Source organism: Malania oleifera, chromosome 2, assembly GCF_029873635.1.
Source record: "Malania oleifera isolate guangnan ecotype guangnan chromosome 2, ASM2987363v1, whole genome shotgun sequence".
Taxonomy (NCBI): domain Eukaryota; kingdom Viridiplantae; phylum Streptophyta; class Magnoliopsida; order Santalales; family Ximeniaceae; genus Malania; species Malania oleifera.
In genome coordinates this window covers 1,445,622-1,465,462 of record NC_080418.1, presented here as the reverse complement: position 1 = coordinate 1,465,462, position 19,841 = coordinate 1,445,622, and the positions used below count along the sequence as shown (strand labels likewise).

The 19,841-nt window shown below is 37.1% G+C and overlaps 1 protein-coding gene across 2 annotated transcripts in view; it reads right to left on the bottom strand.

The window, feature by feature from the left end:
• Window positions 1-18,772, bottom strand: part of LOC131149223 (transcription factor RF2b-like) — a 40,529-nt gene extending 21,757 nt beyond the window's left edge. For both annotated transcript variants that reach the window (XM_058099479.1, XM_058099480.1), the window contains exons 1-2: window positions 18,172-18,772; window positions 8,300-8,432 (exon numbers count right to left, since the gene is read on the bottom strand). In XM_058099479.1, the coding sequence (XP_057955462.1) occupies window positions 8,300-8,432; window positions 18,172-18,734 (696 nt within the window). In that variant the 5' untranslated portion in view covers window positions 18,735-18,772. The remainder of the gene's footprint in view (window positions 1-8,299; window positions 8,433-18,171) is intronic.
• Between the last annotated feature and the right edge of the window lie 1,069 nt (window positions 18,773-19,841).

Sequence of the window (19,841 nt, the reverse complement as noted above, 5' to 3'; positions counted from 1 at the left end):
GTTCGCATGTCATTAGGAGCATTTGGGATAATAGATTCAAGGAGTGGGTTCTTTTCCCATCTTCAGAAGCTTTAGGAGGACAATTAGCAGTGAGGGACACAAGACTAGCTATGTGTAAAGATTGTATTTCAGGTTCTTTCTCCTTGTCTATCTTACTTGAGTTTAGAGGTACATGGGATTGGTAGTTTACCTCTGATTATGATTCTACTCAATACACCCAAAGGGAAGTTCTTATCATAAAGCTGGCTAGTTTGTATAGGTTTTGCAACCTGCGTTGGGTGGTGGGGGTGACTTTAATGTTATCAAGACCTCTAGGGAGAAGTTTGGGGGTTTTGGGGTGACCATCAGCATGAGACTTTTTGACTCTTTAGAACAATGGCTGTTTCACCTGGGTGGCTTTCGGGGAAAAACAAGACTTGACTCACATAGATTTCTATATATTGAACGGGAGGACCTGTTGATGTAGGACGAGAAGCAGCTATTTGGATGGATCATTTTGACCCAATTAGGATGCCTATTTCAAAGAATATGGTGAATGGTTTATTGGGTCTGAAACCCAATGTGCTTAGTTAGTTGTTTAAATATGTGTGTGTAGTTTGCTTGTATTAGGATTATTTATGTTGGGAGCTTGTTTGTAGTAATTGTGTATTCTAGGGGTATGTTTGTAACGTAAGGTAGTTTTAGGCATATGTGTGTAACTTCATGTGTTTGGAGACTTATTTATAAATAGTGTGTGAAAGCCATGATGTAGGCAGTTGTTAATGAATCTTAATGGTTGAATTGAACGTGAGTTTTCCCCTAGTATCTCCTCTCTTTTGCCTCCCCCTTCCTTCCTCTCTTCTATTTCTTCTAAATTCTCCCATGGCTGCAGAACCTTGATGCTGCCCCTGCATCATTTGTTATCAAAGCCTAACCACAATCTCTTTCTTCCATTTCAATTGCCCAACCTGTTCCTTTTCCCCCGCCCCACTGTTCTGCAACTTCTATCTCCCTCTGTTGCTGCTTCTTCTCCGTCTCTTCTTCTTCTTTTCTTCTCCACTATTCAGTAACTTCTCACTCCCTATTTGCTTTTTCTTCTTCATTCTTCTCTTCTTGTTCTCTAGCTTTCAGTCCACCCATTCTCCCTCACTCTCCTCCTCTTCTCTTCTTCTTCTTCTTTTCTTCTTCTTTCTTTTCTCTGTTCTGTCCTCTCACCCTCTGTTTTGTATTAATCCTCCCTTCTCTGTTAACTCCATTAATCTCTCCTTCTCTGTTACTCTCTCATCTCATAATTTCTATTCTGAAATTTCAGTATTAAAAAAAAAAAAAAACCACCGAAAGGCAGTTTCTGAACTATTCAGAAAATTCCAGTTGTGTTCCCATTTCTTCGAACACCACCTTCCAGAGCCCTTCCTGCAACGCCACCCATCCCAATGAAAACAGAACCCCACTGAAACCCTTCCCTGCCAATTTTCATCGCTGTCTGACCACCGGAGGGAACCCCACGCACTGGCCAAAACTTCTCCAGCCGTTGGCACTTTGAAAACTCTGATCTCTTGTGCTTTTCTCATAACACCACCACCACCACCAATAAACTCCTCACCCCTTGATCTCACCTCGACCAAGTTTCATCACTGAAGATGCCTCACCGATGACGCATATGACCCATGCGCCAACGACCTGCGACTAGGAAACTTCCACAGCTTTCTCCAATTTCCAATCTTGCGAAAAAATGCTTCAGCCATGAGATTTTGGATATTATCCACAATATTTTGACCTGCACGGAGATATTTTGTTGTGGACACAACATATTGCAAGCAAGAACAATAATTGTGGCATGAAACCTTGAAATTGCCACTGCTATCATAAAAAATCAGGTTTTCTTTTGCTGCATTTGTGAGTTTTTCTAGTGAATTTGTTTCATTTCCACGTGATACTCGAGATTAAAGGTGACTTGAAGATTGTTCTTAAATAATTGAAAGTGAAGTTTGTGATTTGCTTCATACAATAGCATCATGGTCACCAATTTTGAATTGTCTGCAAAGGTGGAGTTGTTATTCGGTAGGATACAAGATATGGAACATTCTTTGGAGACTATTACTGGTGCTTTGAATAGGCTAACAACTGAAGTTGCAGCCTTAGGTAAAAGGCACATGGAATTTCCTACCAAACAATATGGTGGAGTACCTGCTGTCCCTCATGCTTTGAGTTGTGTGAAGGCTGAAATAATTATTTGAGTAAGGGAATTAAACTAAAAGTCAAATTTTAATGGTGACGGTTCTCCTAATGAATTTGATGATTGGGTGTATTCTTTGGAGCACTAATTTTTAAGGTATGACATGAATGAGGCCTAAAATTTGTACTTTTCTCAATCAAAATTGAAGGGAACTACTCGAATCTGATGGATTAAACAAAGGGAGATGAAAAAGGAGATTTGGTGAGATTAACGTGGGATGAGATGAAGTGAGCCATGCCGGAGCAATTTGTGTCTCCCAATTATTAGCATTATGTTCATCTCCAGCTCTTTGATTCAAAGCAAGAAGAAAAGACAATTGGAGTACACTATTAGATTCTAACATCTGGCTACTCGTGCCAATATAGAATAGAGAGAGGATGTTATGACAGCTTTGTACAGAAAAGGGTTGAAGCCAGCTATTGCCTCCAAAATTGCCGCATGTCATCTCATTACAATTGAGGATGCAACACAAGTTGCTACTCAGAGTGAGGACATGCAATGCAATCCTCCTAGAGCTACATCAGTCCTTCGGTTTGAGAAGAGTACTAGTGGAGTTGTATGAGAGAAGACAGCTGAGCAATCGAGTAAAGGTGTTCAGACTAATACCTCTTGAAGACTCCTGCGCATTCCGAAACAACTACGAGCCAACCATCACTCAAATGCTCTCTTCTCACAAGGTTAAAGAGACAAAGGATTGGTGGTGGACCAACATCTTTCAAACTCAATACCTAAAACGGCTTTTAACTTTCGTTATTGATCCTGATAGTAGCACAAATATAGTTTCTAAAGAAGCTGTAAAGAAGTTAAATTTGAAAGTCGAGCCTTATCCCGAACCATACAAAATTGCTTGGGTGAATAATACCAACTTAAAGGTCCATGATCGCTGCGTACTTACCTTCAAGTTTGTTCCATATGGAGACAGTGCAATGTAATATCCTTCCAAAATTTGTCACATCCTTTTGGGCCGCCCATGGTTATTTGATAGGAAGGTGAATCATGATGGATATGAGAATTCTTATTCCCTCTCCATTGACAAAAAGAAGTATAAGTTGATGCTGTCGCAAATTTTTCCACTCACCAAGTTGAAGAGAACTACTCCTTTCTTATGAAACGAGATGACTCTATTCATGGTGATGTATTCCTTGGTACTTTCTTCTTTTCAGAAAGAGGGAATTGATGTAGGGCAAGAAGCGGCTATTTGGATGGATCATTTCGACCCAATTAGGAGGCCTATGTCAAAGAATAGAGTGAATGGTTTATTGGGTCCAAAACCAAAATGTGCATAGTTAGTTAGTTGTTTAAGTATGTGTGTGTAATTTGCTTGTATTGGGATAATTTATGTTGGGGGCTTCTTTGTAGTAATTGAGTATTCTAGGGGTATGTTTGTAATGTAATGTAGTTTTAAGGGTATGTGTTTAGAGGCTTTCTTATAAATAATGTGTGAAAGCCATGATGTAGGCAATTGTTAATGAATTTGAATTGTTGAATTGAATGTGAGTTTTCCCCTGGTTTCTCTTCTCTCCTCCCTTCCCTTTCCTTCCTCTCTTCTATTTCTTCTAAATTCTTCCATGGCTGCAGAACCTTGATGTTGCCCCTGAATCATCTGTTCCCTAATATTGTTCAAAAGGCTCCAGTTAGGCTCTCTTGTTGACGACTATCCGATTCTTTTGAATTCCAACCCTATATAGTCGAGTCCAACTCCTTTCAAAGTGAAGAAAAATGTGGCTCACACTACCCCTTCTTTTCGCCATTTTATAGGAGTCTAGTGGAAAAGAGCCACGCTTAGGGATGGGAGGGTTTTAATTTGATGATAAAGCTAAATTTTGTCAAAGAAAAACTGTAAGTTTGGATAAGAAGTATTTGGGGATATTAGGGGAAAGAAAAATGACATTTTGTTGGAGATTAGAGACTTAGATAATCTAGAGGAATATGGTTCATTAGGGAGGAAGATAGAGTTAGAAAGGCTCACCTTTATAATGATATGAAAGTGCTTTGAATGAAGGAGGTAAGGAGTTGGGTCTAGAGTTAGTTGGGTAAGAGAAGGGGATTCTAACTCTAGGTTCTTTCATAGGTGGCTAATGGAAGGAGAAAGAACAATCTAATTAAGGAGTTGGAAGTTGATTCAGGGGAGGTGGGGAGGTGGTGAGAGATCATAAAGAAATTGGGGAGGAAGCTACAAATTTCTATGAAGGGTTGTATCGTGATGAATGTAAGAATAGATTAATGGTGGAGGGGTTGGATTGGAAAATTATTGGAGAAGAGGTGGCTAAGTGGTTGGAGAAACCATTTGATTAGGGGGAAATTTGGAGGGCAGTGTTTAAGCCGATAGGTGGGTGCCTCAATTTTGCCAAATTGCCAATATGTTGGTGATTGTTAATGGTCAGCCTAGTGACTGGTTTGGCATTTTGAGGGAGTTGAGACAAGGGGATCCATTATCCCTTTTCTTGTTCACTTTGGTTGTGGATGTCTCAAGTAGGTGGGTATCCCATGCTCAGGACTTGGGGGTTATTAGTGGTCTTTCTATAGGCAGAGAGGATGTGGAGGTGCCTCATCTGTGGAGTAGAAATTTTGATACTTTAAGATCTTTAGTGGGTTGTGAGTCCCTTTCTTGGCTGTTATTATATATTGGTCTTCCTCTACGGGGTAATTCTTTGTCTGATGCTTTTTAGGATCCCATGATTGAGAGAATGGGCAATAGATTGGAGGATTGGAAGAAGGCTTATCTTTCGTTAGGAGGTAGAATTACGCTTATTAGTGCTTCCCTAGCCAACATTTCCATTTAATTTCTATCCCTTTCGAATTACCTTCTAGAGTGGCTAGGAAGTTGGAAAAAATTATGAGTGATTTTTGTGGCCTAGCACTAAGGAGAATAAGAGGGATCACTTGGTTAGTTGGGAGGCTGTTAGGAGGCCAAAGTCTGAGGAGGCCTTGGGACTTGGTCATATAGTTTCTAATAACAGATCTTTAATTGGGAAATGGCTATGAAGGGTTCCTTTAGAATCTAATTCCTTATGTATAAAGTGATAAAGAGTAAATATGGCTAGCACAAGAATGGGTGGGATTCCAAAGGAAGTGGCAATGCTACTCATGCAAGTTCTTGGAAGTTTGTTTCACAGGTAGCTTGTCTTTTTTACTTCCATTCAGTCATTTCAAAGCGGAAATTAGGGATAACATCAGTGATGTAGGGCAAGAAGCAAGACCTTGGGTAGATCCTTGTGGGAGAATAATTAATAAGAGTAGGGCTAAGGAATTGTTGGGTTTAGTTAGTAGTTTATTATGTGTTCAGTATTAATTAGTATAGGATTATGTGTATTTGGTGGTTGTTTGTGATATTTGTGTAAAGTAGGGGTATGTTTGTAATGTAGTGTAGTTTTAGGGGTTTGTGTAATTTCATGTAAATAGGCTTTCTTATAATTAGTGTGTGAATGCCATATTGTAGACAGTTATTGATGAATTTGAATTGGAATGAACGTGAGTTCCCCCCTGGTATCTCCTCTCTCCTCTCTTCCCCTCCCTTCCTCTCTTCTATTTCTTCTAATCTCTCCCATGGCTCCAGAACCTTGATGCTGCCCTGCATCAATTAGTTTCTAGGAGGATAACAAGGTTGGTGACTCTTTGTTGGAGCTGCTGGTGCCTCGCGTTTATTCTTTCCTTTGTCCATGAGGCACCAATTTTATCTTTTAAATTAATCTTTGGGGGGGGGGGGGGAGCTTTTTCTTGGGAATTCCATTTTGCCAAATTTACAGGGGTAAACAAGGCTTTGGATTCGAGACACTTTGGGGTCTTTCTTGAAGGTCTCTTTTCTCTAATCTTACTAAATCCACAAATCCTAGCCCTTTCTTGTTAAACAAAGTTGTCTAGAAAGCAAAGGTTCCATTTAAAGTCCAGGCTTTCATTTGGACTCTCATACTCGACAAGATCAATACAAATGATGTGTTACAAACCAAGAAGCCCTACAAAACACTTAATCCAGATATTTGTATCACATGCAGTGGTTCAAATGAGAATTCTAGCCATTTATTTCTTCATTGCAAGGTGGCAAGACACACGTAAAACAATCTGTTTTCCTTTTTTGAAGAGGCCTAGGTGGCTCTGAAATCTATCTTTGACTTTTTGAAGATAAAATTTTGTGGCATTGAGAAAAATAAAAGAAAGGAACTTTTGAGTCTGCACAGTTTTCAGTGCTGTGGGTGCTACAGATTAAAAGGAATGCCAGAATTTTCAGAGATAAGAAGACCCCTCCTTCCTTACTTTGGGTGAAAGTTATTTTTTATGCTTCTTTTTGGCACATTCTTTTGGGTTTTTAGAAGGTCTTTCGCTGTCTGATGTCCATAGAAATTGGAAGGGAGCTTTAATGTGATTGTGTTCTTGGTTTGTTAGCTCTCTGTTTTACCAAGAGGATTTCTTGTCCTCCATTCACTATAATTATTCTTTTCATAAATAAATTCATTTGTGTTATTAAAAAAAAAGAGTTTTTAGTATTAGATATTTGTACAAAGAAATGGAACAAAAAGAGCAACATAAATCAAAGCAAGAGGATTCTGTGGTGGAGTTTTAAGGGAAAATATATAGTAAAATTTGGAAAAATAGGGGTTTCATGGAGTAGAATGGCCAACTCTATTAAAAGATAGCAAATGAGATTTTAGACGAATCCAAAGGAAGAGTCTCAGAAAGCAAAGAAAGCTAGTAGTGGGATCAAGTTGTGCAAACAAAAAGAATTTGGTATAAAACATGAAAAGAGTGTCGAAATTTAGAAAATTTTGAATAGTATAAAGAAGCCAAAAAAAGAGGTAGAAAAGGCTATTAGGGAAGCTAAGCATAGAGCTTATGATAATTTATATGCTAAATTAGACACAAAGAAGGGAAAAGAGACATATAAACTAGCTAGAGCTAGAGAAAGAAAGTGCAAAGATTTAGGGAATGTAAAATGTATAACGGATGAGAACGATAATGTCTTGGTAGAAGAAGAAGACATAAAAGAAAGGTGGTGAAGATGCTTTAATAGGTTGTTTAATGAAAACTAAATTGAAAGCTTAAACCTACAGGTGACAAATGAGGAAAAGACTAGGACCAAATAACATCCCAATTAATGTTTGGAAATGTCTAGGGGATAAAGGAAGTGTATATATATATATTTTTTTCAAATAACAAAAGGAAGTATATTGTTAACTAACCTATTCAACACTATCCTAAAAACCAAGAAAATGCTGGAGGAATGGAGGAAAAGCACATTAATACCTATTTACAAAAACAAAGGTAAAATTTAAATTTCTAATAACTATTGCAGAATTAAACTTGAGTCATACGATGAAACTGTGGGAAAAGGTGATTGAATTAAAAATAAGAATAGAAATGAGGGTGTTAGAGAATCAATTTGGTTTTATGCTTGAGGGATCGAGAACAGAAGCTATTTACCTACTAAGAAGATTAATGGAAAAGTTCAAAGAAAAGAAGAGGGACTTGCATATGGTTTTTATTGACTTACTGAAAGCATATAGTAAAGTACCTAGCAAATTTCTAAGGTGGGTTTTAGAAAAGAAGGGAGTATGCAGCAGATATATTGATGTCATTAAGGATATGTATGAAAGAGTAATGACTAGCCTGAAGAGCTTGTTGTCCTTAAGTGTTAGGTTTGATTAATTAGTGGGTTTGTGTTTATGTTGGGGTTGGTTTGTATTTGAGTTCATAATTTTCTTAATTTCAATTTCCTTTTTATATTAGTAGAGTGCAAAGTGGTGAGCAGCTTTTGGGACTTTGAATCTGGAAGTTAATGCACTGCTGAAATTTATTGTCTTCTTCCTTGATCAGATGTCTCCCATAACTAGGGTATCAAACCAAGTAGGTGAAACAAATATTCTAAGATAAAAGAAGTGTGGACTGAAATCATACACAATATAATATAAAAATAGATTTTAGAACAGAAACATGATAGTGAAAATTTATGTTCATGACTTAAAGGCACATTATATGAGAAATTGATATTGAAACAAGAAGCACACAGGGCTAGTTCTACTTAATAAAAAATGTCCACTAGAATCATCAAGGTCTCATTGATGGGCAAATGAGTTATCAGATCTTGTGTACCTGGAATAGTGTCAATTGCGCAGAAAGAGTCGTTGCTTCTGTTTGAAGGGTCTGTACTTTTCTTTCAAGTTCTAATATATAGCACGCTTTCCTCTCTTTTGACCGAGCAGCAGACAGTCGATTAGCCAGAATCCTGAATAAAAATAGCAGCTAAAATATAAGCTGAAAGTCAAGAAAAGCCTAAAATACATATAATAAAATATCAGTCTGTTGCACAAACTGGCATGTGCTTAAGGTAGTTCCAACACTGCATAAGATAGTCCACAAAATTGATAATTGTTGACCAAAAGGCATTGATTTCGATGGTAATAAAACTTGAGTGATGTATTTGTGCATTGAAATTACTGTCTTGAATTAAACTATTTGATGCCGGCTTGATGAGCTTGCTCTCTCTGTACGTGGGATCTCTCTCTGTCTTGGACTTTTAATTTTCGGATGTATAAAGGTCATATGTGGCAGCTCAATCTGAGCTGGGAATTATATCTTTCTTCTACACCCTTGAAGCCCTAAAACAAGACTTGGGGCATGTTTAGTTGTGGAAAACTGTCTTTATTTTTCATTCAGATTTCCAAATAATACAAAAAAGCCACCTTGTTTTCTAGTTTTCTAAGATTTGTATAGGAAATCTAGAAAATAATAAAAAGATGGTTTCCAACTTTACTATATTAATTGGGAATTAAAAGACATGGTGGCATTTTTGTAATTATTTAAAAAATGGAAATGGAAAATAAAATTGTTTTCCACAAGTGAGTAGGGCCTTAGGTTTTGCATTAATAATGACTGGAAAAATGGAAGCATTAGATGAGCATCCCCTCATCTTAGCCCACCACCCTTCTCAAAATCCCTACCTGTCCACGATCTTATCTAGAAAATTCCAACTAACTCAATCATAAGACTTTTAAATATCTAGTTAAAACAACCCCCCCCCCCCCCTCTCTCTCTCTCTCTCTCTTCCCTCTTGCAAACATCCTCCACAACCTCATCAGCTGCTAAAATAGCATCCACAATCAGCCTACCCCTACAAAAGCACTTCAAGCCTGTGAAATAGTATTTCCTATCACAAAAAACTAAGCCTACCTGCAAGAACCTCAGCAATAGTTGGATACACACTGGTAACTAGACCTAGTGGCTGAAAATCAACGACCTTAATAGACCCACTCTTCTTAGGCACTAAAGTGATGAAAGCAGAATTAACAAAATCCCATTAACATAGAACTCATTAACAACAACAACAGGCCTTATGTCCCACTAGGCGGGGTCAGCTACATGATTTCTTTTTTGCCAATTCACCCGATTGAGATTCGAGAGCATTTTCATCTGTTAGATGAAGAGCTATTAAATCCTTCCTCACTACCTCATTCCAAGTTATTTTACGCCCACCCCTACCCCTTTTCATGCTAGAAACAATAACTAACTCACTTTTCCTCACAAGTGTGCCACTAGGCTTGCATTTCAAATGCCTAAACCATCTAAGCTGGCCCTCCCTTATCTTGTCTTCCAGGTGCTACGCCTAGTTTATTGCATATATGCTTGCTCCCTATTTTATCTTTTAATGCCACTCATCCACCTTAACATTTGCATTTTGGCAACTTCAACTTTTTTTTTTACCTTTTTTTTTTTATAAGTAATAAGTTTATTGATATAAAAAATGAACACCAAGTACACAAGGAGTGTACATGGGGTAAACAAATCAAAAACAGAAATTACAAGAATCTGGTAAATCAAAAACAGAAGAAAATGATTGGTTTCGCAAAGCAGCCAACCAATCCATCAAAGTTGTAAAGAAAAATAGCTTCAGGTCCGAAATGGATCTTTCCTTATCTTCAAAACCCCTACTATTTCTCTCCCTCCAAAGACACCACAATAAACAATGAGGAACTATCAACCAAATAAACCCATTTTGATAACAACCAAATCTGCCTTGCCAACATGCTAGAAGTCCCACTACAGATTGCGGCATAACCCAGGTCACTCCAAACAAACCCAACACCATAACCCACAAGTCCATTGCAACCGGACAATGAATAAAAAGATGATAAACCGTCTCATTATTACACTTGTACGTGTAGCACCAATCCAATATCCAAACCTTTCTTTTTTGTAAATTGTCAATCGTTAAGCATTTCCCTAAAGCAGCAGTCTAAACGAAAAAAGCTACTCTAGATGGAATTTTCTGTTTCCAATACTTTTCCAAGGAAAACCACAATCTTTGGAGCCCATTAAAATACCATAATAACCTTTAACCAAGAAGCCCTTCTCTCTATCAGATTTCCAGCACATCTTATCCTCACCGAACCCCTTCACTGATGCACCGTATCCATAAAACCAGTCAAGGCCTCTAATTCCCGAAGATGCATACCTCTAAAGAAACTTACATCCCAAAACAAGACTCCATTATCAAACTTCATAAGCTCAGCCACGCTAGCTTCTTTATCTCGGCAAAATCTATACAAATCAGGATAGCTGACTGCAAGAGACGTCTCACCACACCAATGGTCTTGCCAAAATTTCACCTTAGACCCATTTCCAATATCATATAAAACGTGGCAAGAAAAAGAAGGCCATCCCGGACTAATATTTTTCCACAAGCCAACACCATGTGGACCAAGTGCACCAACCATTTCCTCCCGTGATATGAGTTATCACCCCTTGATCACTTATACTACCCCAAACATCTGACTGCATTTTCCAACTGAAATGAAATATTACTACCAAAATTGCATTGTACATCCAGAATAGCCCTAAGAAGACATGATCCCATGCAGATACTTGACATGTCACCCCTCTTCCAGGTAAGTGATAAGTAAAAAAGCAGTAGGAACTAGAGCCGTATTTCACCTCTATCACTTGCCTCCAAAGAGCAGCCTTCTCCATCCAAAATCTCCATAACCACTTCCCAAGCAAAGCTTCATTAAACTGTCTTACCTTTCTTATCCCCAAACCACCTGAAGAAATGGGAGAGCAAACAGTATCCCATTTAACCAAATGGAATTTTGGTTCATCACCAATGCCACCCCATAAAAAATTCCTTTGAAGTTTCTCAATACGGTTAGCCACAGCAGCAGGAATAGGAAACAAAGATAGAAAGTAAGTGGGTAAATTAGATAGAGTGCTTTTAATTAACGTGACTCTACCTCCCTTAGATAAGTACAAATGTTTCCATCCTGCTAACCTTCGTTCCATCTTCTCCAAAATTGGGTTCCATATTGTCTTATCCTTGAATTTGGCTCCCAAAGGAAGACCCAAATATTTCATAGGAAGATTACCTTGTTTACAGCCGAGGATGTGCAGGAATAAGTCAAAATTAAACACCGTACCAACAGGAACCAACTCTGACTTGCCCATTTATCTTTAAACCAGAGACTGCCTCAAACCACATAAGTATCACACGGAGAAACAAAATATGATCCAGATCAACATCACAAAAAATTAGAGTATCGTCCGCAAAGAGAAGATGAGACACCACCAAAGCTCTTCCCTCTATACGCCCCACACCAAAGCCTGACATGTGACCATCATGGACAGCTTTATCCAACATTCTCCCCAGGGCTTTTATAACCAAGACAAACAACAAAAGAGACAATGGGTCACCTTGTCTCAACCCCCTAGAGCTCTCAAAAAACCCACAAGGAGTGCCATTTATCAGAATGGAGAAACGAACTGTAGATATACAAAAGAAAATCCACCGCATCCATTTGGTAGAGAACCCACCCCCCGTTCTAGTAACTGCATAAGAAAACCCCAATTTACATGATCAAAAGCCTTCTCAACATCTAATTTGCAAAGTAGCCCTGGCACCCCAGTTTTCAATCTACTATCAAGGCATTCATTAGCAATAAGTACAGGGTCAAGAATCTGCCTGTTCCTCACAAAAGCATTCTGTAAAGTTGAAATTATATCATCCATAACTGTGCGAAATCTGGTGGCTAAGACCTTAGCAATGATCTTATAAACCCCCCCAACAAGACTAATAGGGCAAAAATCCTTTACTTCAATTGCTTCATTTTTTTTTTAGGAATGAGAGTGATGAAAGTAGCATTCAGGCTTTTTCTCAAACTGGCCTTTAGCAAAAAAATGATGTACATGTTGTCTCTTAGTTGCCCAACATTCTGAACCATAAAACATAGCTTGCCTTATAGTCATCTTAACTCATTAGCTATCCTCATTAAATCCACCCAAATCAATTACCATAATCCAAAAAGAAAGCCATATTAAATCCATCCAGACCCAAACCCTAATCCCCCATCCCAAACACAACTGCCCTCATGTCATTCTAATTAAAAGGCCTAACCTATCGAGTCATCATGTCTCTGAAATAGGATTTCACTCCAAACCCTCAATCATGGGCCTACATGCATCCTCCTAAAATGTATGTAATCCTAGGAAACATGGATACTTCAAAATGGGGAGGTATCGATATTGGACACATATTCATAATTAAAAAATAAAAATAAAATTGGACACTTTTGGATATGTTCGGATACATGCAGATACATTTGGATAGTTGCAGAACACATTTTGGCTATGAAACACAGCGTTTTGGGGCCACTTAACCCCCTCCCTCCCCCACCCCCCCCCCCCCCACCAAAAAAAAAAAAACAGAAAATAACAAAAGGAGAAGATGAAAAATGATCAATAACATGAACTTCTATTAAACATCGCAGCCGAAAAGGAGAAGACGAACACAAACAGTGAATCCAAGCTCTCTTGACCTTAGAACCTCCCTCCCAACCTCCATCGCTAGACATCATAGTCCTCAAACTATCCTCTGAGTTTGAACATCTCAGCCTTCATCAAGATGACAACATATTGACTTCATGGAAGGCTCGAATCATCTTCTCTGCGACTCTGCCGAAGGGTCAAACAATCGTAACTTAAAGCCTCGAAGCCTCTTGTCTCTCAAAGGCTTGCAATGTGAATCCCTCCCTCTTCTCCATCTACCTACGAGTTTTAGAAAGTTTGCATTAGAATCTCATCAAAGCCGTGAGTCCCTCCCATTCTTCTTATTGGTCATTTGCTTGTGTGGTACACTGGTGTTTGATGATTAAATACTTAAATACAAAATTGATGTTAAAAAAATTGGTGGATGATGAACAAAATTGGAACATGGTTCTTCAGCTTCAGCCACTCTTACTATTTTGATGGTTAAATACTTAAATACAAAATGTCAAAATTGAAACACGGTTACCACTCCGCCTATTTTCGGGTATTTGTTTTTAAAGAAATTGGAGAATGATGATATTGATCACAATATGATGTTATTTACGATTCACAAACTTATAAATTAGCTTGTTTTCATTTCTTTAATTCCATATTTGACAAGATTAGAGTGTATTGAATTAGTAAATATTCTGCAACAGTAATGGCTTAAGAGAGTTCTTCATCCTCTACTTCTATCACTAGTAAATTTGCAACTGGAACATTGGATGATAATGCCACTCTTTGGCGTAAGTGTCACTATGTTAGGGAAATTAGACAAGGGAGGTGGAAACTTCAGTTTTCAGTGCAACTACTTCCATCAATCCTAAAAGAGCTTTATTCTAGAGTAAAAGACATTTATTGAAAATTTCAGTTGTAACAATTAAGGCACGTCCTAAGGTGTCTGTGGAGTATCTTGCTGAGATGTAAAGATTGGACAGTGAAGCAGAAAATAGAAAAAAAAAAAAAAGCCTAAGCAAGTGTCGTTGCCTTGTCCAGCTCCATCATCAGTTCAAGGCCAATCAAATACCTCAATTTGATCTTTGTTTAAGAGGAAAAAAGCACCAGAAGATCTCCAAAGGAGAAGGCATTTCAAATGGAGGTGAGGGACCACTTGAAATGCTTGATTGCAAGGATGTTTTATATTCGGGTGGTCTTCCCTTCCACTTTGCTAGAAATCCATATTATCTGGAAGCATTTAGTTATGCCATTAGCAATAATATTGTTGGTCCTCCAAGATATAATGCTTTGAGAATTACTCTTTTACAGAAAGAGAAGACACACACCTAAGAGAAAGTAGCAATTAATTAGGGAGACTAGGAAAGAAAAAAGGAGTGGGCATTGTGTCTGATGGGTGAACTGATCCACAAAGAAAAGGTCGTTGATAAATTTTATGGCTATAATAGGAGGGCATCCAGTTTTCTTGAAGGTTGTTGGTAGAAATAAAGAAAACAAAGACAAATATTACATTGCCTAGTTGATGTTGGATGTTGCTAGCTATGTTGGAGCAAAAAATGTGGTAAAAATTATTACTAATAATGCACCTGTGATGAAGGTTGCAGGATCAATTGTGGAGTCTACTTATCCACATATTTTTTGGACTCTATGTGTGGTGCACACACTTCATCTTACTCTAAAGAATATATACGCAACAAAAAAAAATCGAGCAAAAAGAAATTTTTTATTAGGATTGCAGTTGGATCATTGATGTGGCAGAGGATACTTCATTAATTCACACTTTCATCACAAATCACTCCATGAGATTAGCAATTTTTAATGAGTATAAGCCACTCAAATTGCTTGCTATAGCTGATACCAGAATTGCTTTGATGGTAGTTATACTCAAATGATGAAGCTAATAAGAGAGGCCTCCAAACCATGGTCATTAGTGATGAGTGGGCTTCTTACAAAGAAGATGATATTGGGAAAGCTATGCATGTGAAGGAAATCATTTTAATGATGTTTGGTGGGGAAAAGTTGGTTACATTTTATCTTTCACCAATCCTATCTATGATATGCTTTGAGGAGCTAATACTAATAAACCTATTTTACACTTGGTATATGGAATGTGGGACACCATGATAGCAAAAGTGAGGAAGGCGATATGTAAGGGTGAAGGCTTGGCAAAGGGGATTCATCATCCTTTTACAAGGTGGTGTACAACATATTAGTTGCTCGATGGACAAAAAATTGTACACCCTTTCATTGCTTGGCTCACTCTAACTTTTAGGTAATCTTTGTACTCTTTTTCAAGTTCCACAAATTACATGCTTATTACCCTTACCCCCTTTTCTAACAAAACTATGAAAATTGTTATAAATCATTTTGCTCCAAATGTAGATATTGAAATTTCTGAGGAAAGGAACAAATTGATTCGAATATTTTTCCCAAACCCCAAGAGTAGGAAGAAAGCAAATGTGGAATTTGCATGATTTTCTGATTTCCTGGATGTGTTTGGTACACCTGAATCTATACTAGATAGATACACTTTGGAACCAAACTATTGTGGTCCAAGTGCATCTACACACATGCTTCAACCAATAGCCTTGAAGCTTCTAGGACAACCTTGTTCACTCTCTTGTTGTGTGAAGAATTGGAGTATCTATTCATTTATCCATTCATTGAAGAGGTACAAGGGGGCGGCTAGAGGAGATGCTTGGGATGAGGCTTTGGAGGTGCTGAGGTGCTTGAGATTGCGAGTCTATCCCTTGATGAACCAGATATGGATGTGATGTTTTTCAGAGATGGTGATGGTGAAAATGATGATGCATAGTTGACAAATGTCTTATGACTCTTATTGTGTTAATTAGATTTGTAGTTTTTTTTCTTTTCATAGCAAAAGAGAATTATGTTCATGGGAAAAGAATTTACAAGAGGGGGAATAAGACATCTCCGAAAAAATATTTGGAACAAACTAGAAAAAACAACTAAAATGAAAAAGGAGAAAATCAACATGCCAACACGTTCCTCCGATCTCTTTGAATCTCCTAGAAACTATTTGCACTGAAAGCCCCCAAATCCAACGCACCACATACATTCCAAGCAAATACTTTTGTATTTTGCTTGAAAATCTTGGAGGCTTGGACCACTTTTTGATTGTTGATGAATGATAAATGTTTCTTTGAGTTCTTTAATATGAGAGTAATTATGAAATTCATAATTGAGCATAAATGATGCTTATTACCTCAATATTTTTTATAACAATGGAAAAACATGCCTAAATATATATTTTTTATATTAATTAACTAAGTCCCGACCATATTGTATCCTTCTTTTTATAGAATTGCCATATTGCCGTATCCGTATCATATCGTATTCGTACCACATATCAATATCAATGCTTCCTAGATGCAATCTCATTAGCTATCAAACAAGAGTTAAAATTCAAAAAGTAAAATCCCACATCAAAATTCCAATTCCTTAATCAAATTCCTTTTCATCTTGACATTAGCCAACCTCTAAACGAATCCATAATTGTTGTCAATCTCCGTAACCCATTTAGCATTTGTATTCTGCCACCAACTACTCACTTCCCTAAAGGTCACCCCATCTAATTCATTTTTTAATTACACTCCCTTAATCGTCTAACACTCCAACAGGCTACCTTCTTCCTCTTTCCCATCCAGCACACGAAGTGGTACTTAGAACTTGCTTTCGCAGATTTTTTGTCTTGTCTTAGGTTGAAGTTTTTCAGATTAATGCACCTTTCGGGAGGGAGGGTCTTCTCAACACCCAAACGCTTGATTAAAATTAGAAATAGCACTAAAGGATTCATATAAAAGTGCTGAAGGTCCAATCATCACAAAGGGAGCCCAAACCTACAAACGAAAATTACTTGACATCAAATATCTCTTGTGAATTGATTTTGTCACTTTCATCCTCATCTTTATTATTATTTATTTAATTGTTTGTCCAATTACTGCTTACTTCTGCACATTATTTTGATTATTTACTAAGCATGAAATCTTGATTAAACATAACTTACACCCCCTGGGTGCCTAAATAGTTCAGTTCTACCTTGGCACAAAAATAGTTCAAATTTATTTTTTATGAGAAGAAATTCAGGAAGTTTAATTAATTTTTATGAAAATGAGAAAACTAACCTTATTTTGGGCCCCTATGTCGTACCCAGTGCACAAGGCTCCACTTTGAGTGGGGTCTGGGAGAGGTGGATGTCGGCAAGCCTTACCCCCCTTTTTGGAGAGGCCGCTCCCAAGTCTCGAACCCGAGACCACCTGTACCGAGGCGGAGGCACTAGCCATCGCACCAAGGCACGGCCTCTATGATTGATGAAAATTAACGTTTGAAAATAAACTAATGAAAAGGAGTAGATTTAGGTTGCTGTAAAAATTGGTTGTGCCCACTACGAAAAAAAAGTTGGAAAGATGAAAAGGCTGATTTTGAGTGTTCGGCAATATATATATTTAAGCACTGTAATGCTTAACCAAAATTGTATGAAATAGAATAAATAGTCAGGAAAAAGCTAGCTTTCAGCTTTTAAAAGCTCTGAATATGAAACTTTTAAGGCTTAGTTTGGCTCACATGTGGATTTTTAAAAGGACTTTTAAGAAAAGAGCTGATAAAAAGAAACTCATTGATATTGTTCTAAAAATGCCACCCCCCCCCCCCCCCCTTTTTTCGTGAAAAAGGAGCTATTAGGAAGAAAAATGTTTGGTAAAAAGTTGTAAGATGCCCACAAGTATTTAAAACTAACAACAGAAATAAACACCATTTCATAATATGTTTTTTCACAGTGGAGAAGTAGAAACAGAAGACAGAAAACAATAACAATGTCAAAAAACTCTTTCCGAAATGTTTTATACCCAACTTCAATAGTTAAAAGGATAAGTCATCCAAGGAGGAGGGGGCTTTAAGAGTTTGAACAAGTGTCAAGGAAATATATGATGTGATTAAAAATTAAAACAAAGTAAAAGATAACGTAAATTCCTAATTCTTACATAACAAAATGTAGCAGGTCTGACACATGAGCCACGACGAAAATGGAAATGCAAATCAGAACCCAGCTAAACAAACAAATTGATAGCAGCATTATATCATTTATGGTAAAATAACACAATAATTTCAACCAAAAAAAATATTATCACGCACGAATAACCAAAAATCAACTTGAATTTTGGGCAAATTGGAAAGAAAAGAGAACAAAAAAACCCTACCTTTTGGCTCGCTTGGGATCAACTGTCCAAAGCTCGGCGAGCTTATCTGGAGGCATTGCCTTCTTAGCCTCCATAACCTCCGCCGATGATGATCCATCCACCGAATTGCTGTGCCGATGCCGATGCCTTGCACTCTTCTCTCGCTGCTGATCCGCAGAGTTGCCCCTCTCGCCATCATCGGCAGAAGCGATCCCTCCACTCGGGCACTCGTCTGGCGACCGAGACCCTCCACCACGGAGCTTGTCGACATTAATGTAAGTGCAGAAGAGATCTTCCTCGGAACCGATCTCATCGAGGCCGGCTGCAGAGCCGTTTATGTCGTCCGGTTGCAGCCGGAAATCGACCTCTGAATGGGCGCGCCGGTGGTAGGAGCCTCTGGTAGGACCGGCGAACATGTCGGACGAAGTCGTCTGATGCTCAGGAGGAGGGGCATTGTGAGTATTTCGATTGGGATTGGGGGTGGGGGAAGGATTAGGGTTCGAGGGATCTTGCATTTGCAGGGCGCCATGGATTCGATGCGTCGCTTCTTTGTCGGGCCAGGAGTCGCGCTGCCCCCGTTGCATGATCGATGGAGAGAGAACGGAACCTCCTAATTTCTGCATTTTCTTTATTTTCGCTAATGTTTTTATTTTTCCTTTTTTTTTCTTTTATTTAAATAATAAAAAATAATATTTAAAAACTCATAATTATTCTAAAATAAAAGACATACGAATAAATATAAAATAATGAGAATAAAATAGTAAATAAGGATTTAATAGTTCTTAATATGTCAACTAAAATTGTCTATAATGGCATAAATTAACGGAAAAAAATTCATGTAATTGATCACACCTAATATAATTTAAAGTTTAATTTATTGTTATTGTTGCACGTCAAAGAGTTTTTAATAAAAAAAAATTAGTTAAATTTTAAAAATGATCTCATTTTCCTCATAATTACACGGTACACTAGTCTATACTTAATAATAAATTAATTATATAAAAAATATTATTGTTATAGAATAAATAAATTATCGGGGCAAAAGGAATTACTTTTAAATTTTATTAAAAAATATGTATTTCATTCTTAATGTTCATGTTAAATGAAATGACAAAAAATAAATAATAAATAGATAATATCTCTATAATTAAAATTTTTAATATATTTCATCTTACTATAAATAATAGGCACACTAAATGAATAACTTTATTTACTTAAAAAAGATATTTAAGTATGAAATTTTATTATAAATAATATTAAATTGATCATTTGTGTAGTTTAAAATAATTTTAAATTATCAACAACAATTTTTCCTCAGTCGAAAACAAATTTTTTTTTATTTGTGTTGTGTTTTTGAAAAAGTTAAAATTACAACACCTCTAAAATAAAAATATATATATTATAGTTATTCAAATTAAAAACTTTGAACACATTCATCTTTTACTCACACATTTCTTAATCTATCAACTTTTTATTGGATGTAAATTAGTCCATTAATTTGAAATTAGTGCAAAAAATGATAATCGTTACAGATATTTAATTCAATTCTTCTATCAAAATTTTGTTAAAAATATTATTTTAAAATCATTAGAAAAATCATTAAAATTTTTCTTTTCACAATCAAATCCTCCAACTTTAGTTCAATTAAAAATTACTAAGTATCCAAATACACCGACTTAACTTATTACATT